Source organism: Corylus avellana, chromosome ca5 (genome assembly GCF_901000735.1).
Source record: "Corylus avellana chromosome ca5, CavTom2PMs-1.0".
Lineage (NCBI taxonomy): Eukaryota > Viridiplantae > Streptophyta > Magnoliopsida > Fagales > Betulaceae > Corylus > Corylus avellana.
The window spans coordinates 18350312-18368202 of record NC_081545.1 but is presented as its reverse complement, the minus strand read 5'-3'; the positions used below and the strand labels follow the sequence as shown (position 1 = coordinate 18368202).

General features: G+C 36.5%; 2 protein-coding genes across 6 annotated transcripts; one reads left to right on the top strand and one right to left on the bottom strand.

Moving 5' to 3' along the window:
- The first annotated feature begins 1536 nt into the window (after positions 1 to 1536).
- Positions 1537 to 14167, top strand: LOC132181522 (uncharacterized). Of its 5 annotated transcripts, XR_009440268.1 has the most exons (6): positions 1537 to 1723; positions 4870 to 5069; positions 9937 to 10412; positions 10549 to 10624; positions 13656 to 13748; positions 13876 to 14167. XR_009440268.1 is itself a non-coding variant. In XM_059594776.1 (5 exons), the coding sequence occupies exons 1-4, from the start codon at positions 1573 to 1575 to the stop codon at positions 10586 to 10588; spliced, it is 867 nt and encodes a 288-aa protein (XP_059450759.1). In that variant the 5' UTR covers positions 1537 to 1572; the 3' UTR covers positions 10589 to 10624; positions 13876 to 14167. The 5 variants fall into 5 exon arrangements, 4 of the variants coding, with proteins under 4 accessions (XP_059450759.1, XP_059450761.1, XP_059450760.1 ...); XM_059594776.1 differs by lacking the exon at positions 13656 to 13748; XM_059594778.1 differs by lacking the exons at positions 13656 to 13748; positions 13876 to 14167 and having other exon boundaries at positions 4912 to 5069; positions 10549 to 10836.
- LOC132181521 (two-pore potassium channel 3-like) lies at positions 14110 to 17568 on the bottom strand. The gene is made up of 2 exons (XM_059594773.1): positions 16523 to 17568; positions 14110 to 14674 (listed from the first exon to the last, which is right to left on the bottom strand). Exons 1-2 carry the CDS (start codon positions 17566 to 17568, stop codon positions 14530 to 14532), a joined length of 1191 nt encoding a protein of 396 aa, XP_059450756.1. The 3' UTR covers positions 14110 to 14529.
- Positions 17569 to 17891: the final 323 nt, after the last annotated feature.

Below are 17891 nucleotides of genomic sequence, written 5' to 3'. Positions count from 1 at the left end.
GGCTGATCAATGAGAATTAAGCAAAGTTTATTATTCAACTCTTGAGTTGATCGGGAGGTTGGGTACCTCGAATACCCTATTTATCTGTCACCATAGGTAAACCCAAGAAAACTAATCCTGTAGTTTCATCTTCCCACAAACATGTTACACGTTCATCTCAATCCCAAGCACCTGCTCATTTTCCTATTGAATAAACTACTACTTTGATGAGAAGTGGACTTACTGAATGAATAAAGGAAACTGGTTTTCCCTCTAGTCTATAAATATGCAAAATATGCATCAAGATTTTGTATCTTAAGAGGGTCAAATGAGAGAAATCAATTTGTGGTGTTTAGGCCTTTCGTCAAATAATTAAAAGAAGTTATAGATTCTATTATGTTTCTTATTTATTGTGAAAATCATCGTAGTTAAGATCTGTAGGACGTTATTTTAACAATGCACAGTATTAAGACCCTTGGGTCCAATTACATCAATCCACCCGACGTTTTCTTATGCTAGTTTTTTTTGCGTATTTATCCACTCGATGAAAAAGCACGCCATCAATATTGAATGAATTTGGATTACAACTTTAACCAAATTACCCAATCCATTTTTGCTCTCTGGGATATTGTGGTGCATGATTGTGTATATTAATTGATAACCTCAAAATCAGAGATATCACAATCCTACTAGATGATCGACCTACCAAAAAAAAAAAAAAAACCATGTCATCAAGTTATTGATTCAACCATCCAAGTGATAGATGAACTGTTAATTTAGTTTAGAAAAAAGTTATTTAGTAAACTGATACATGACTATTTTACAATTAGAATGATATGACCGCGAAAATTAGTCATTAAATTTTGTTTATTTTATTGCCACATCATCCAATTGTAGGATAGTTGTATAACAATATACGAAATAACATTACTTTTTTGTTTATCATTAGATATTGTAAGATATTGAAATGAGAAAAGTATAATGTTTGTTTAACACTCTTTTTTTGTTCTTCAAAATTAGTAATACATGCATCATGCTCTAATTAATGAAGAAGAAATATATATAAGGAGTAATTACCTTTTTTTCCATCAACTATAACGCATTGTCACTTTGTCCCCATGAACTGACAATTCTACTGCCGAACCGTATCAAACTATCATTTTGTGCCCAAAATTTTCATTTCGTCAGTCAAAGACATTAACTTAAATGGTCAATTTGTCACGTGTGCTCCACATGTCATCTTGAAATTTTCTATCCTATATTTTTCTCCATCAACTACAACACATTGTTATTTTGCTCTCATGGATTGACAACGCATGTGGAAAGCACATGACGGGTTTACCGTCTGAATTAATGCCTTTGACTGACGAAATCGGGATTTGGGGCACAAATGGTAGTTTGATATGGTCAGACAGTAAAATTGTTAGTTCATGATGACAAAGCGACAATACATCGTACTTAATGTAAAAAAAAAGTAATTACTCCTATATATAACTTAAAAAAAAAAAAAAAAAAAAAAAGATGGATACGGTTATAATTGGATTAAAACACCAGGAAAGCTGCTCGCCCCAGCGAGAGAGTGAAAAAATAAAAATGATACTGAACTCAGCTGCTGCGACTGCCATGGCCGTCCGTTGCAGGCCTCCATTAAGGCCCATGTGCTTAGGCTCCAACATCAACACGGAGCAGCTTCGTGCCCAGCTCGATCAGCTTCACTCCGAGGCAGAGAGCACCAGAGCCAAGGGTATGAATGCACACGCGTTTGCGCTCTTTCATAATTCTGATGAAAATCAAGTATACCCATTTGCTTTTTTTGAATGCTAATCACGTTATTATGCTGGATTTCGTCATAGTTTAATTACTCTTTGATAATTGAGTGATTCCCAGAAAATTGTTTGGCCGGTTAAGTTGCAATACTCATTTGGTACTTGCCACTTGGTATGGCAGTATATTTTATTGAACATATATGAAATTTCTCACAGCTAGTATTGACATTATGACACATCAGTAATTTTATTGCTTGTTTTGGAGGAAATTTGGCTATGCTTATGACTGAAATATGATGAATTGGTGATGGATAGTTGAAACCGTTCTCTCTTTTTCTTTGGTGGGACGGAGGAGAAGGGTGGTTCATTCATGCTAGTTATTTGGAAATTAATTTTGCACATTTTTCCTTTTGGATGAATTAGTATTTCATTTAACCAAATAGAAAGTACAAAGCACTTAACACTACACTGGCAGAAACATCTGCAAACTGAAATCAAGAAAACACATCTTCATTTCCTACAAAAAACAACTTGCCACATACAATAGATAACCCTATTTTCCTGGTCTCAGTTCATGTACACTATTGATTCTGAAGGAAGCCAAGAGACAGAGCTTGACGGACTTAACTTCAAACAACTAACTTTGGATCCTAACTAATTCATCTGATCTTGCTTCATTCCAAGTCCAAAACCCTTCTTGTGGAACACTGGAAAGTCTTGCTGGCATAAGTACTAGCTGCATCATAAACCAACCTTGATCCAAATTTCCGAACTAATAGTCCCTTAGCATGCCAGATGATTATAAAGGTTCTGTTTGTTAATGTGAAATGGGTGGTGTTTTTTGTTTTTACTTTGAAAAAGTGTTCTGATGTAACATAAAGTTGATTCTTTTTTTTTTTTTTTTTAGGAGTGTTTTATGTTTAGGTTGTTTGTTAATGTTTTTATTTTGAGAAGAGAGAACAATAGACATAAAACAAAAATTTTAACAAACGGAGCATAGTCTTCTCGCTCTACATGGTACTTTATAAAAGGTCTAGCAAGTTCTTAGATAGCGCCTTATTCAACTCTTCTTAGTCTTAAACCACACCCCCCAACACCCACTGCCCTCTCCACCCCACCCACCCACAAATCCTTTTTTGCTCAATTTCCTTGATGCATCCTGTCACCGATATGCATTGAAACCTTGTTAGGAAGGATGATGATGTTACTTCAATAAATCTGCATACAAGCACAGCTTAAATCTATTGAAGCCTGCCACCAAATTATTGATGCTTTGAAGTCCAAGAAGAAATTCTGGTAGAAACTTCCCAATCAAAGGTTTACAGTCCTGCACTGAAGGCTTACCAGAAATCAGAGGCACTCTCAAATACTTAACTGGAAGATGTCCTTCTGGAAAGTTCAGAATGGAAAAGATTTGGTTTTAACAGTATCTAGAAGCCCAGCTAAAAAAACTTCACGTGTGCTTTGATTTGCTTTTAGTCTGAAAGGATCTCTAACCTCATTCTAAACATGCTGAATAGTATCAACAGGAAAAAAGAAAAAGAAAAAAAAAAAAAAAAAGAAAGAAAAAAAAGACCTAAAGAAAGAGCAGCAGCAAAAATCATTAAATCTCAGCAAAACACTATTGTAAAAGTTTAAGCCATTCACATCTTGGATGAAACACAATGTCATGTTCAACAGTATTCTGCTTAAGTTTAGAAAACACCTTCCCATACCAATAACAAACAAGTAAGGTGACAATGGATCACTTTATCTCAGGCCTTTCCTGCTATCAGAATAACCTTCTAAACTACCATTAATAGCTACTGAGTATTTGGGAGAAGCGATGCAAAGCTTGAGCCCAATTTCTGAATCTCTCAGAATACAAAATGCCTCCAAAATGCAGGGAGTAAAGTTCCATTAAATGGAATCATACAGTTTCATAAGATCAACCCTAATAGTACACCTTGCAAAAGACCTTTGTTGATGATAATTCTTCTCAAGTTCCAGTGCAAGCAATACATTTTCAGCTATTCTTCTCACAGGAATGAAAGCTGTTTGAGTCTTGGCTGTAGGGCTAATGATTCACACCAGCCTTATGTCTGTTAGCTAAGATTTTGCAAATGTGTACACTTTTACTGGTTAAATCAATCAAAATCTTTTGCCTATATTGAAGAAAGGATATCTTCTTTTACTGATTTGTTGAGGATGATTGGTTCCAGTTCATGAAATGATAAAAGTAGGTGTCTTCGTTATTTCTCTTTCACCAGGACATCTATATAAGACAAAGGCAGTTGAGCATTGCATATCTTACAACGGTCATGAACAACCCAATATTCCTTTATAGCATGTGAGAGCTTCCAATCATCCTAGTCATCAACCAACATACTGCAAATAAAATAGCACTAGTGACAACAGTTTCCTCACCACAACACATGAAGTGGAGATGATCTACTGTCTCAGAGCTATTCTTACTCATTCAATGCCTATTTACAATCAATTTCCTTCTCTGTCTACGATCATCAACAGTTAAAATTTTACCCAAAGCCTCTGTCCACCCTAATAATGCTATGTCTTGTGTGACCTTTGCACACCAAATGCTATATAGACACTTGCACATATGCTGCACTATATTTTAATTTTGAAGGACATAATTTTTGTCCTTTTGTGATTAATCGATTTTGTTTGTGAACTTGAAATAAGGTGATGAGAAGTTTGTAGTGGTCATGCTAGACTTGAGGATGTGTTTGCAATGATTTTTATTTGCCTAGTGGGGAGAGCTAGTCTTGGTTACTTGTTATATTATGCCCCTGAGGAATTTTACTGCTTTTCATTTTTGTCTGATTATCGAATCGAAGCTCGACTAGTCTAAATTATTGGTTCTTTTGGTTTGAATCTTGATTAAGGTTAACTTATTGTAGAATCTTTGAGTGACATTTTTTTTTATTTATTAATTTCTAGTTTCATAGTTTTATTTTTGTTGGGCTAGCTTTTCACGCATTGTTTAGAAATGAGATTCATCTTCTCCATCCAAACATTCACATGTAAAAACATTGACTTCAATGCTTTCAGTGCCACATATCTAAGACACATATTGCTTATACTTGATGACATCATTTTAAGCCATTCATGGTGGTTGATTCAGCAAATAGTGCAAGGCTAAGGCTTCTGCGATTGTCAGATGCAGCTGAGAAGCTTCAACGGCAAGCAGCTATTAGTGTCCAAAATGGGAAAGAAAATGATGCAAGGCAACTGCTTTTACAGAAAAAGAAGATCATACTAGCTTTGGAGAAGTCAAAGCGCCGCATTGAATTGCTTGATGAGCTTTCAACAAAGTTTAATGAGGTAGAATGAAGTGCTAATTGTTATCGAAGTATAATTTTCTCACTGGATTCAACTGGGGAACTCATTGGAATTTTTGATATCAAAAGTTCAGTTACACCATGCTGAGTCATTTCAAAATATTACTTTCGTAGTCTTTCCTTAGATATTCTATTGCGTTGAGTGAGATAGGTTGTTAGTTGGGTTATATATGATGTCTCTCAGGCAGTGAATATATCTAAAGTTGGAAATTTGTGGCGTGTTAACAATTTAAAGTGGTGGAACCTGCAATTCATGAGGTAGAGGGATCATATCGTGAGGCATCTACTCATGATAAGACTTTGCAAGAAGAAAATCATGAAAGTAACTTTAACTTATCCATACTATGCAAGTGATACAGAAAATGCTTTTCTTATTCCTCATTCAAGTTATGGGAAAATATGTAAAAGGAGCAGAAAATATGGGGCTTTAAGTCTCTATGACCATTCATTAAGTTGTCTGCAATATGGAGCATTAGTGGTTCTTGATAACTTTAAAACCCAGTTTGTGGTTTGGAAGACTGTTCTCTTTGTCAAGTGAAATAGTACGTAGATATGTTATAATTCATAGTGATTTATTTATACCATATTGTTTTATTTATCTCATACATGTTCTGATAAAATGGGACATCTTTGCCATGTTGTATGATAGATACAACTCGAATCTATCTTCCCCTACATTTTATTTTCTTGATTGGTAAGTTACACATGAGGAGGTGCCATTTGAGCTGTAGTTCACTTACCTAAACTTACCATCCATATGACTAGTCATCCTATTCTCTTTCCCATATTTTAAATTGGATTAATTCCACTTAATCCCCCTTAACTACCACTCATTTACATATTGTTCCCATGAACTACCACATGTCACACTCAACCCCATCAAACTACCAATCTTAGGGAAAAATCCCTTCCATTAGCTGAGCTCGTTAAATCTAAAACAAAAAATCACATGCGACATGCATGTGCTCACTTGTACCTAAAACTATAAAAAACTTAAAATAAATAAAGACAAAACGAAATAGGTGTGGTCGAACCACCCTAAGTACTTGGGGGTGGCTTGGTCACCCCGAATCACTAGTGGGTGGTCCATCCACCACCCCCGAGTATTGGGCTTGGTTCGGCACTCCCTAAGGGTTTAATGGATGGTATTCGAGAGCTTGATGTCATTGCGGAAGGGAGAACTTTGATTGAGGAGGAACGGGTGAAAAGGGAGGATTTTTCTAAGGAGTTGGAGAGGTTGCTTCTTTATGAAGAACTGAGTTGAAGGTAGAAATCTATGGCTTTGTGGTTGAGAGAGGGAAATAAGAACACCAAGTTTTTTACCGGTGGCAGATTTGAATAGAAGAAATAACATTGTGGATTCATTAATTGTTAGTGGTTCCTTATTTTCAAATTCTACAAAAAATAAGGGAGCATATTGTGCAGTTTTATATGCAATTGTATTCAGAACAATATAGTTGGAGGCCAAAGCTGGATGGTCTTTTCTTTTCATTCCATTGGTGAAAAGGAGAGTTCTTGGTTGGAAAGAGAGTTTGAGAGGAGAGTGAGGTTTTTGAGGTGGTTAAAACACTGATTGGAGATAAGGCCCTTGGGTTCTAATGGGTTTTCTTTGGGTTTCTTTCAGACATGTTGGGAGGTTTTTAAAGAGGATATCTTGTCACAATTCAAAGAGTTTCATGGTTGAGGGATTTTTGAGAAGAGCACTAACGCAACTTTCATATCTCTTATCCCAAAGAAAGCTTGTGTCATGGAGATCAATGATTTTCGTCCTATCAATCTAGAAGGTGGTGTCTACAAAATAACATCTAAGGTACTAGTGAATCGATTGAAACAAGTATTGGAGAAGATCATCTCAAATTCGCAGAATGTGTTTATTAAGGGGAGACAAATTCTGGAGTTAGTTTTGGTGGCAAATGAGTGTATTGACAGTTGACTAAATCAGGGGTTCCAGGCTTTTTGTGCAAATTGGATCTAGAAAAGGCCTATGATCATGTGAATTGGGAATTTTTGTTGTATTTGTTGAAGAGAAGTGGTTATAGGGAGAAATGGAGAGCATGCATAGCATTTTGTATTTCTACAGTGCGATTTTCCATTTTAATAAATGGAGTCCCCTCAAGGTTTAAGACAGGGGGATCCATTATCCCCTCTACTTTTTGTAGTTGTTATAAAGGGTCGAAGTTGGATAATGTTAGCCACAGTAGATAGGGGGCTTTTAGCTAGTTTTTTCGTAGGGTCAAGAAATTATGTAGAAATGGTTGTGTTTGCATCTGTTGTTTGCTGATGAAACATTGACATTTTGCAAGGCTAATTGCGAACATCTTCATACTCTGAGATGTCTCTTGTTATGCTCTAAAGCAGTATCGGGGTTAAAGGTTAATTTATCGATATCAGAGATCTTTCCAATTGGTGAGGTGGATGGTGTAGAAAGTTTGCAATAATTATTGGGTTTAGCGTGGCTTTGTTACTGATGAAATTATTTGGGTGCACCATACAAGTCTACTTCTATATTTTTGGTAAGTCTACTTCGATTTGAAACGACATTGTCAATAAATGGAGAGGTGGTTGGCTGGTTGTAAGATGCTATATTTGTCTAAGGGAGGTAGGTTGACCTTGATCAAAAGTACTTTGTCCAACTTGCCCACATACTATTTGTAACTGTTTCCTATTCCAATTGGTGTGGCTAATAGGCTTAAGAAACTTCAGTGAAATTTTCTATGGGGAGGTATAAATGAGGAGTTTAAGCTCTATATGGTTAAATGGTCAAAAATTTGTTCTCCAAAGCAATTGGTGGTTTAAGGGTAAGAAACTTGACTAACTTTAATCAAGCACTGATGGGTGTAAATGGTTATGACGTTACACTACAAATAGGTAGGCTTCATGGCGATTGGTGGTGGAAGCAAAATATGAAAGTATGAGCTGAGAGGTTGGTATTCTAAGGAGGTAGAGGGACCCTTTGAATTTAAAGTGTGAAAACATATCAGGAGGGGGTGGGATTTTTTTTCAAGATTTGTCAGATATGAAGTGGAAGATGGAACTAAGATTAGGTTCTGTTCGATTTATGGTGCGGGGATCATCCATTAAAGGAATCTTTTCCAGAGTCGTTTAGTATTGCTCATTGTAAGGAGGCATGGGTTGCAAATAATTTGCAGTTTTCCAATAGTAATATTTAGTGGAATGTATCTTCTATGCGATCTGTACAGGGTTGTATTCCCTTTGATTGAGAAAAGGTAGTGAGGATTGTATTTGGTGGATCCCTTCAAAGAGGAGAAAGTTTGAAGTGAGGCCGTTTTTTCATGAGTTATCTAGTTTAGAAGGTTCATCTTTTCCTTGGAAGAGTATTTGGAAAGTAAATGTTCCATTCAGGGTAAGTTTCTTTATGTGGTTGACAGTCTTCATAAGATTTTGACTTTGGATAGCTTAAGGAAGAGAAGAGTAATAGTGCTAGATTGATGTTGCATGTATAAGGAGTCGGGAATTCATAGATTATCTTCTTCTCCTTTGTAAAGTGGCAAGAGAATTATGGAGTGTGACTTTCAGCCTTTTCGGAATAGAATGGGTAATACCTAGAAGGGTGATAGAGTTGTTAGATTGTGGTGAGGTCAGTTGGTTAGTCATTCAATTTTAGCCGCTTGGAGGATATCTCCTTTGTACTTAATGTGTAGCATATGGAGAGAATGGAATGTAAGATGTTTTGAAGATCGTGAGAAGTCGATGGAAGAACTCAAAAACATCTGGGTCAAATCGCTTTATATATGGACAGAGGCATGTAATATTTCTCATTTTTGTAACTTTTTTGAATGTGGATTTTTTTTTTATTCTTTTAGTCAGTAATGGGGATTATCTCTTGTATACATCTTGTGTACTAGGGTTGCACCTCTCTGCACTTATTAATGATATGCATTACTAATTAAAAAAAAAAAAAAAAAAAGTGACAGATGGTAGAGTTTGTGGGAGTAATGTGTAAATGAGTTGTAGTTGGGGAGGGTTTAAGTGCAATTAACCCTTTTAAATTTAAAGATTGGAGGACAAAACAGGTACATTAAGATCAAACAAGTTTGTAACATTATTGAAGTCTTTACTTCTTTCACAGAGAACAACCTGAAACAGTTTTTCTTGGTTTGACACAAAGAGAAGATATGTACACAAACATTTCGCGAGTATGTAGCAAATATTTGTGTAAATGAGATGTGATATTTGCTCAATGTATAGAAGCCTTCCGAGCTTCTATCTGAAACTATGCCTCACTTGTAGGATTTTTTCTTTAAAAAAAAAGAAAAAAAGTCTAATAAGCCTTATCCTTGTAGCAAGTGCGGCCAAATAGTGTTTGACTGGTGATAGTATGTCAGACATGCCATGTTACATATGCATTTCATTTGACCGTAGCTTAGAGAGGAAGAGATATTAGATAGTTTGACAATTCATCTATGTTCCCTTTTCCCTATGGGCTATGGCTTAAACCAATCTGGCTCCTTAGCACTTGTTATGCAAACCAAGTTCATGTAAATATAATTCCTTAAGAGGGTATCCTAAGTCACAGGCTCACATAAAGAAATGGTAGATTTAATGAAATAAATTCGTATTTTATATAGCTTGTACTTGCTTTACAACCAAATAAGACAATTTTCTATATAACTTGCATGTAAGTGCCTTTATGACCTGAGAGGTCACCCTTTGCAATCAATACAGTTTGATACTAAAAAGCTGCTTGTGCTTGACTTTAATTGTGTTTGTACTCTTTTCGTGTCACCGGTTTTCTTTTATTTTCAACTTCTATATTTTTGCCTGATCTTATTCAAGAGCATAATCTTTCAGTTCACAATATGATCAAAAGAAGCCTAATTTGGTTTCAGGCCATATCGCTGAAAGAAAATCAGCTAGTTGGGAATGTTTCTTTGGATCTTGAAGTCGGTAGAGAAGATGCACCCAGTCCTGTTCGGATTATATCACCAAAGCAGGAAAAGACAGAAGATCTGAATGAGAACAAAGAATTTGAGCCTAATATGCTGGAACTTGACGGCAGAGAAGATTTGCAACCCTATTCAGAGAGTCGAGAAAGCTTACCTGTTGATAAGGTGCCAGAGGATCTTGAAGCTTCTCTGAGTGTGGGCATTCAGAATGAAGATGACATTATCAGTAGCTTGAATGGAATATCTTCTTATGAGGACTTCTTGGAACGTTTGGATCAAGATCTCAGCAATATTGAAGCAGAACTTCTGACCATTTTGAGGGTCTCAACCTTGATACTAGATAGCAATGAGACAGAAAAAAATTCAAGGGTGCAGGAAACACTGGAACTTCTTGAGGGCATCCGTGGCATTAGAAAGAGGTATGCTTATTAATCAGCTTAAAAGTTGGTGTTCAAGATTTTGAAGCGATCATGATTATTGCCTAGACATATTATTATTACCCATGAATTTTAATTATTAATTTATTATTGAGTAATCATTATTTTTTGCTCACAGAATTACCAGTATTAAATTGACAAAGGTGGAGACCAGATGATATTTCATTTTGTGGTATTCAGTTTTCTACAAGCAGGTGAGGATTAAGTTCATGTATGAGAAAGTAGCATTTCCAGATAAGAGCAGTGTTGTAGAAATTGCGTGAAAAATACTAGAGAGAGAGAGATGGCTTAGCCAAAACTTTCTTAGCCCCTCTCACCCCTTTATATATTTGTAAAAATCAATACAATGACCAAAATACCCATGTCACAAATCCCTATTACTAACAGATTCTTCTCTCTTTTCTAATACTCCTCCTCAAGGTAGAGCATATATATCACATAAGCCTAGCTTGGAACAGATAAACTCTAATTGATTTCGACACAGATTTTGTAAACATGTCAACTAATTGATCTTCAGAGTTCACAAATGATGTAGATATATCTCTAATGAGTTTCTTATTTCTAATAAAATCACAATTAATCTCAATATATTTGGTTCTTTCATAAAAAAATCAATTAGACAATATGTAAAGCAACCTAGTTATCACAAAACAATGGAATAGGAGTAGGACCCGAGAATCTCGTCTCATGGAGAAGATGTTGTAATCATGTCAATTCACTAGCAGATGGCCAACTTTTTTGGTTCTGTATGGAGAACCAATTCCTTTTTTTTTTTTTTTTTGTGCAAACCAATTCCTGATTTAATTGTTCTGTGTTCTCTGTTATCTTGTGTTCCTAAAAGTAAACTTCTCCATTTTAAGAAACAAAAGGAGGATATAACAGAAAAATATAGTGCTTAGCAAACTGGAGAATGGAAATGTGAAATTCCTTTGTGTGAGCGCCAAACTGACAATGAAAACAATCTTGCTGTTGATGGAAAAAGCATATATCTGTGCATGTGTGTGGAGCTTCCAGCTATAAAATTCAAGTTTCTGTGCTTGAGATTGCTTTATGAGCGGATGGCGGCAACTAACCATTTTTCTCTCTCTTCTATATTGAATTTCTTGGATCTGTTGAATGGAAATATCTATCTTTCGTTCTTTATTCTTTTGTATACTTCAATGGGTTTCGCTTCCTTACATACTCGTTAATTAGTTATTTCACACTCCCTCCCCCCCAGAAAAAGGGTTAATTATACTTTGCTCCCTCAAACAACACGCCATTTGTACTTAAACCCGTAAACTATGATTCATTGCAACTCATTTCCCCAAACTACTACTTTGTTCCGAGTAGCAGCACCTTGAGTCAGATCTGACCGTTAAATGTAGCTGAAAAATTCTACACGTCCTTGGCACGTGACACATTTTGGGTGTAATTGCAAATAGAGGGTTAGTTTGGGGGACAAAGTGTAATTAACCCTTGTTAGCCCTAATATGCTCATCTAACAACCCTAAAAGGATAAATGTCATGAAAATAGCCTCTACGTTACTTGCAACTCTCACTGTGACTCTGTCCATCACAACTAACAGCCAAATTCGATCCAGAATGCTACTTGAAACAAAATGATAATTTGGGAGAACGAGTTGCAATGAGTTATAGTTAATGGTTGCAAGTGCAAATGGGTGTTAGTTTGTGTGTGTTTGGGGTTGGGGGGGGGGGGAAAGAAAAGAAAAGAAAAATGGAAAAATACCTTAGCCTCTTCAAACGTACACCCTTTTGGCACTTATACTTTCAGACTTTAAAAAGTGACACTCAGTCCCCTCCAATTACCACTTTGTTATGGTTAACAGCTTCTATCAACATTTTTTTGTCAAATTGGACAGAAATTATGTGACATGACACGCACGTTACTTTTTTTTTTTTTTTGACAAAGTATCCCCTTTGCTGAAGTTGCTTTGTTGAAACTGCCCCTAAAAACTATTAAAAACATAAAAATAAATAAATTAAAAAAAAAAAAAAAAATTGAATGTTAAACTTCTCGGCTGTTGAAAGCTTGATAAGTTATTCAGCAATAGATTGTTGGTTTGCCTTTGCACCATTTGTGGCTAATGTAATTTGTTGTCCGCTGTTGGAAGCCTCTCTTGCAATTCTCATCGGTCAGTCAAGTAAAGAAACCAGTGAACTTGCTTTAAATGGGACCATTGCCAAACCTTGTCTCTCAGATATTGAGAAGATTTTGGCAGGTTAGGGTGCAAATCTCTCTGAAGGATCTTGTCCGGTTAAACATGTTTATGAGCTTGTGAAGAGATTGATCCTGTGAAAGAAGCTGCTACAAGGATTGCTTGAAAGCTTCTAAGATTTTAAGCATGGATGGGTCCCATGTCTTACATGAGTACTTGGAATAGGGTAAATGAAAGTTTAGAGTACCCCAAAAATGGAAAGGGGGTGACCGAACCACCCCACAGCCATTAGGGGGTGGTTCAGCCACCATGAAGTTTTTGTTTTATTTGTTTTTTTAATAATGTTTAGGGGCATTTGGGGAAATTTATCCAAAAAGTCATGTGGCACAATTTTCATCCAATTTGACAGAAAATGCTAACGGAATGTGTTAATTGTAATAGAGTTTAGGGAAAAGATTGATGCTTGATAATTTAACAAAGAGAAATGTAGTGTTGCATGTGAAAGAAAAGTTGAGAGTCCATTGATCACTTATTGATTCATTGTGAAGTAACAAGAGAGTTATGGAGTTCAATTCTTAATTTGTTTGGTGTAGATTGGGCTATGCTTAGACGGGTGATAGATATGTTGATGAGTTGGGAAGGACATGTAGGATGTGGTACAATTATTGAAGTATGGATGTTGTGTTTAATGTGGTACCTTTGGAGAGAGTGGAATGCTCGAAGCTTTGAAGATGTAGCGACACCTTCTATACTTAGATATCAACACATCATAGTTTACCTGTTTCTAGTTTTGCATGTTTTTTGAACTTTTGTTTGTCTTTTTCTTCAAATTAAAGCTGGTCTTGTATAGTTCATATGTACTAAAGTTGCGCTATTTTGTACTTTTTTAATGACATTAAAATTACTTACAAAAACACTATAACAAAGTGATAGTTGAAAGGAGTTGAGTGTCACTTTTTAAACTTTTGAGGTATAAGTGTCAGAGGGTGCAAGTTTGAAGGGCGCTAAATGTATTTTCCCTAAAGGAAAAAAGAACTGATCTTTTCGGGTTACATGTCCAAAATAGGATTCCTCTTTCTTACAGCCTTCTTTTAAGGGAATGATGCTAAGGATTTTTTCCAGAAGTTGGTTTGTTCAGATGAAAACATTGGCTTCGATGGTACCTGCAATTCTTAATCGTTGATATTGATTTTATTGTTATTTTTTCCATTTGTGCACATTTTGATTTCTCATCAGAATTTGTTTGTTTGTTTGTTTTTTTTTTTTTTTTTTTTTTCAAATGGCAGCTGCTACACAAAAGCAAAGGCATGATTTGTGCACAAACCTGAGGGTGAAAGCTGACAAGGCTGAATTTGAAGCTTATAAACTCTTCTATTGGAACAAAATTGCAGAACATGTGATTTGTAGATCAATTTTTGGTAGCTGATGATAGATATACCAAAATCAGCACCTGATTTTTTGTATAAGAGAGCTACAGATATTGAACACTTCACTACTAGAATTGGGAAACGATAATGCAATCTGTCTCTCTGGAGTATTCATGTTTCTGCTATTTACGTATTGGGAAGTTTTGACTTACATTGATGATATAGGATATACATTCTTTAGGATGAGATAAGAACAAATTGTAAGGAGTAACAATGAATTGAGATCATGGATCATCCCTATGTATATATGAACGCATTTGCGAAAAATAGCCCCCACAAGCGTAACCATCTAATCTCGTTGTCGCTGAATGAGATATATAAGGAGGACTTCTAGAATTACTCGATGGGATCAACGGCCTCGTTTGGCTTGTGTTTGACTAGGTATAATTGGACATCCTCACATTGTTTGCTTCTTCTGTACCAGGTTTTGAGAGGTCTTGGTGTTGGCTGTCACTGAGGCAATAATCCCAGATGCCATTATCATTCGTTTCCATTTGGGAAACCATGTTTGAGTCAGTCGCCTTCCATGAGATCCGCCAGAGTAATTTTGCCACAATTGGTATTATCCAGCAAATCAAATTGTTTGCCAATCAGCAAGATGTCTTTCTCTGTTATCTTTCCCATCTCCTTAAGCTTGTATATGACGAACTCGGATTTACTATAGCAACAAAACATGAAAGACAATATCACCAATATTATTTCAGGAACAGAGAAGTTGAAAAAAAAAAAAAATGAAAAATCAATCAAAACTCTGAAAAAAAAAATTGAGAAAAAGTATGTGCAATGTCCTAGAATAAGAAATGACAAACCTGTGAAACTACAAGATAATCTGTTAATCTGTATTAAATACATAATTTTGTTTTGTTGATGCTGTTCTCCAGTAATCTGATACTAGTAAGGTGAACTACTGACATAAAGTATGCATCTTCAACTCTCCCATTGTATAATTTGCAAATTGCCCATTAAAAGAGCAGCAGTTTGCAGACTTGCAATACAGATGCATAAGCTAAATATAACAGTGCACAATGTATGATTAAACACCCATTTTCAGATGCAATACAGATGCATAAGCTAAACTCATTCCAATTCCAATTAAAACCAGCTAGCTTTTACTTCCTGAGGCACATGTTCTTTCCAAATGTATTGCACTTCAGCTATCATATTATGTTGGGGTTACCGACGTCAGTTGTGGAAGGGGTTAGTGGTCACTTTTATAAGTGTGAGGCTTACTTCTTAAGCTAGCTTTTTGGGTTAAGAGAAGCCAAACACCACCCAACACTAGTATCAGAGCTCAGATTCAACCAACAAGTCTCGGCCCAACAGTTCACGGGAGAAATGGGTTATCTCTGCTTCAACCCATGGCCCGATGTATGAGAGGAAGATTGTTGGAGTTATCCCATATCGGTTGTAAAAGGGGCTGGTGCTCACTTTATAAGTGTGACGGAAAGCCTCACCTCTTGAGCTAACTTTTGAGATTAAAAAAGACCTAAAACCACCCAACATATTAGTACCCACCATATTTTGTCATATGCCCAATTGACCAATTGGTTCTCTGTAAATGATAAATGCCTCAACACTAGCCTCTCTGATCCACCAATTGCTATTGTCTAACACTAAAATTGTGCTTCCTTTTCCAAATTAGAGAGTGCACTTACCAAACAGCAAAGTCATCTACCTGCCTCATATCTGGTCATTACATTGCGTCAAATCGAAATTCTGGCAAACACCAAGAAGTATCCATTCTTAGCACAAAGAAACTGCCACCTTCCTATTCTTAAACTGGAATATCATGCCCTTTTGGATAACTAATTTTTGGATCCATATGTTCTAAAGCTAATTAATCAGTACTTCCTCACAATGGGTTGTGTTTTCTTGGAATTACTCTTCAAAACTCTGCTGATTTTTCATATGCTTTTAATAGCTTACTGAGTCACCTAGAGATGCGCCATTTCCCTTTGAACCTCTCTATTGGTTCAGATAGCCATTCTGACTCCCTGTGAACACAAGTTTTGTTGTTCTTGAAATTTTATACCACTCTCTACTATAATATAAAGAGTATGAGCAGTAAGCTTTATCTGGCATTTTTCAGTATGGTGTAGAATATCTCTTTCACTCCACAGTGTAGATCTCCAGTATCATCTTTTGAAGAAACCTAGAAGAAATTCTAAATATTGAAGGACCGACAATGTTCCATGGAAGGGTAATTATTTTCATTAGGCTCCTTCCTATTGATTCTTTTCTGCCAAATTGTCTTTCCTATTAATGATCATCACTAATTTCATGAACACTTTTAGGGCTAAATTGCATTTCCTAGAGGATATGAGTTGGGTTGGTAGTCTCTTTTTTTTTCAGATTTCACACCAAATTTCTGCATCAGTAATTTCCATCTATTGTTAAATGCACTAAATTATCAATTAAACCCAATTATTTTCTGCAGTGACAAAAGATGAGGAAAACTTGAATATGCTAAACAATAAAAAAAAGAAAAAAAAAAAAGCATAAATACCTGATAGATCCGTCATTATCAAGATCTGCAGCTACCAAATCCCCCACAGTAATCTTCTTCTGAAGAACCCATTTTGCAATCCTGCGATTCCTCTTGTCAATCCTAAGCTCAGCAAGGTATAGAAATGCCCTGGCAACAGCGAACGTACTAACTAATAGCCAAATTACTGCAAAACATCTTCCTCTGGTGGTTGTAAAAGCATAATCCCCATATCCTACTGTTGTCACTGAAGTTACTGAGAGATAAAAGCTATTTACCCAACTCATATCCTCTAGGAAATGCACCATAATTGTCCCTATAGCAATACACCCAATCACAACGGCCAAAGCTAAGCCTACCTTGATTCTTATTCTCATTCTTCCTTTCTCTGTATCCACCATGTATGCTCGGACCATTGAGTTGAACTTATTCTCATCGACGGCGCTCAACAAGACGGCCTCCTGCCGGTCACAGATGTATGTCACCAACCCATTGAGCAGAATGTCAATGAATCCAAAACCAACTAGAATGAAAACACAAGTGAATAGCTTTGTGAATGTGGTGTCTGGAACAATGTCACCATACCCAATAGTGCAAAGAGTGACCACAGTGAAGTACAGGGCATCCACAGGCTTAAAAGTAGTACAACCCTTGAAGCTCCCACTTGTCAAAAATATTGTAACCACAAGAATGATATACAGAATGACACCAACGAAGGCTTGCCGGACGATTAAGGGGGTCGATTTTGGTGGCGGCCGGGGGTCGATGGAGTCGTGAAAATCATCCCGGATGTCGGTAAATACAGACGGGGCGGAGTGCGAGCGGCGGGCGAGTCGTCGTCTCTTTTTGTCGATGCTGAAGTTGGCAATAAGGTTGACATAGGAGGAGGACATGGGTGTTGTGATGATTGGAATAATGCCATCATTTGTTATAAGATGTGCTGCTGATTGGCGTCTGGAGGGGCCAAGTCCAATATCAAGGTAGGATGGAGGAAATTCTCTCCTTGGTGATGGCCTAATAGGCTCTTCTTCTTCTACTCCTGTTCTTGGGAGAAGAGCTTCATCCATTTGCATAATATGAATGAAAAAGCTGCAAAATCTTGTACAAGAACTACCTTGTCTTCTTGAATTCGAAAAAAAAAAAAACAAAACAAAAAAGAAAAGAAAAAAATGGTTTCCACTCCAACTACAAGTCAATGCGTTGAAGAAATGAAAAGGGTTTTGATTGGTTGCGCTTGCTTATCTAAGAGTCATATGGATCATGGGGAAACCGTAAAAATATAACCGGTTCCAACTGCCACTCATCAGTTCAATACTGGTAGTTGCAATTGCCCAACTGCGTCGGTTACTTCCGTTTTACGCCACTACTTTCTTGGAGCCTCTTGCAGGCC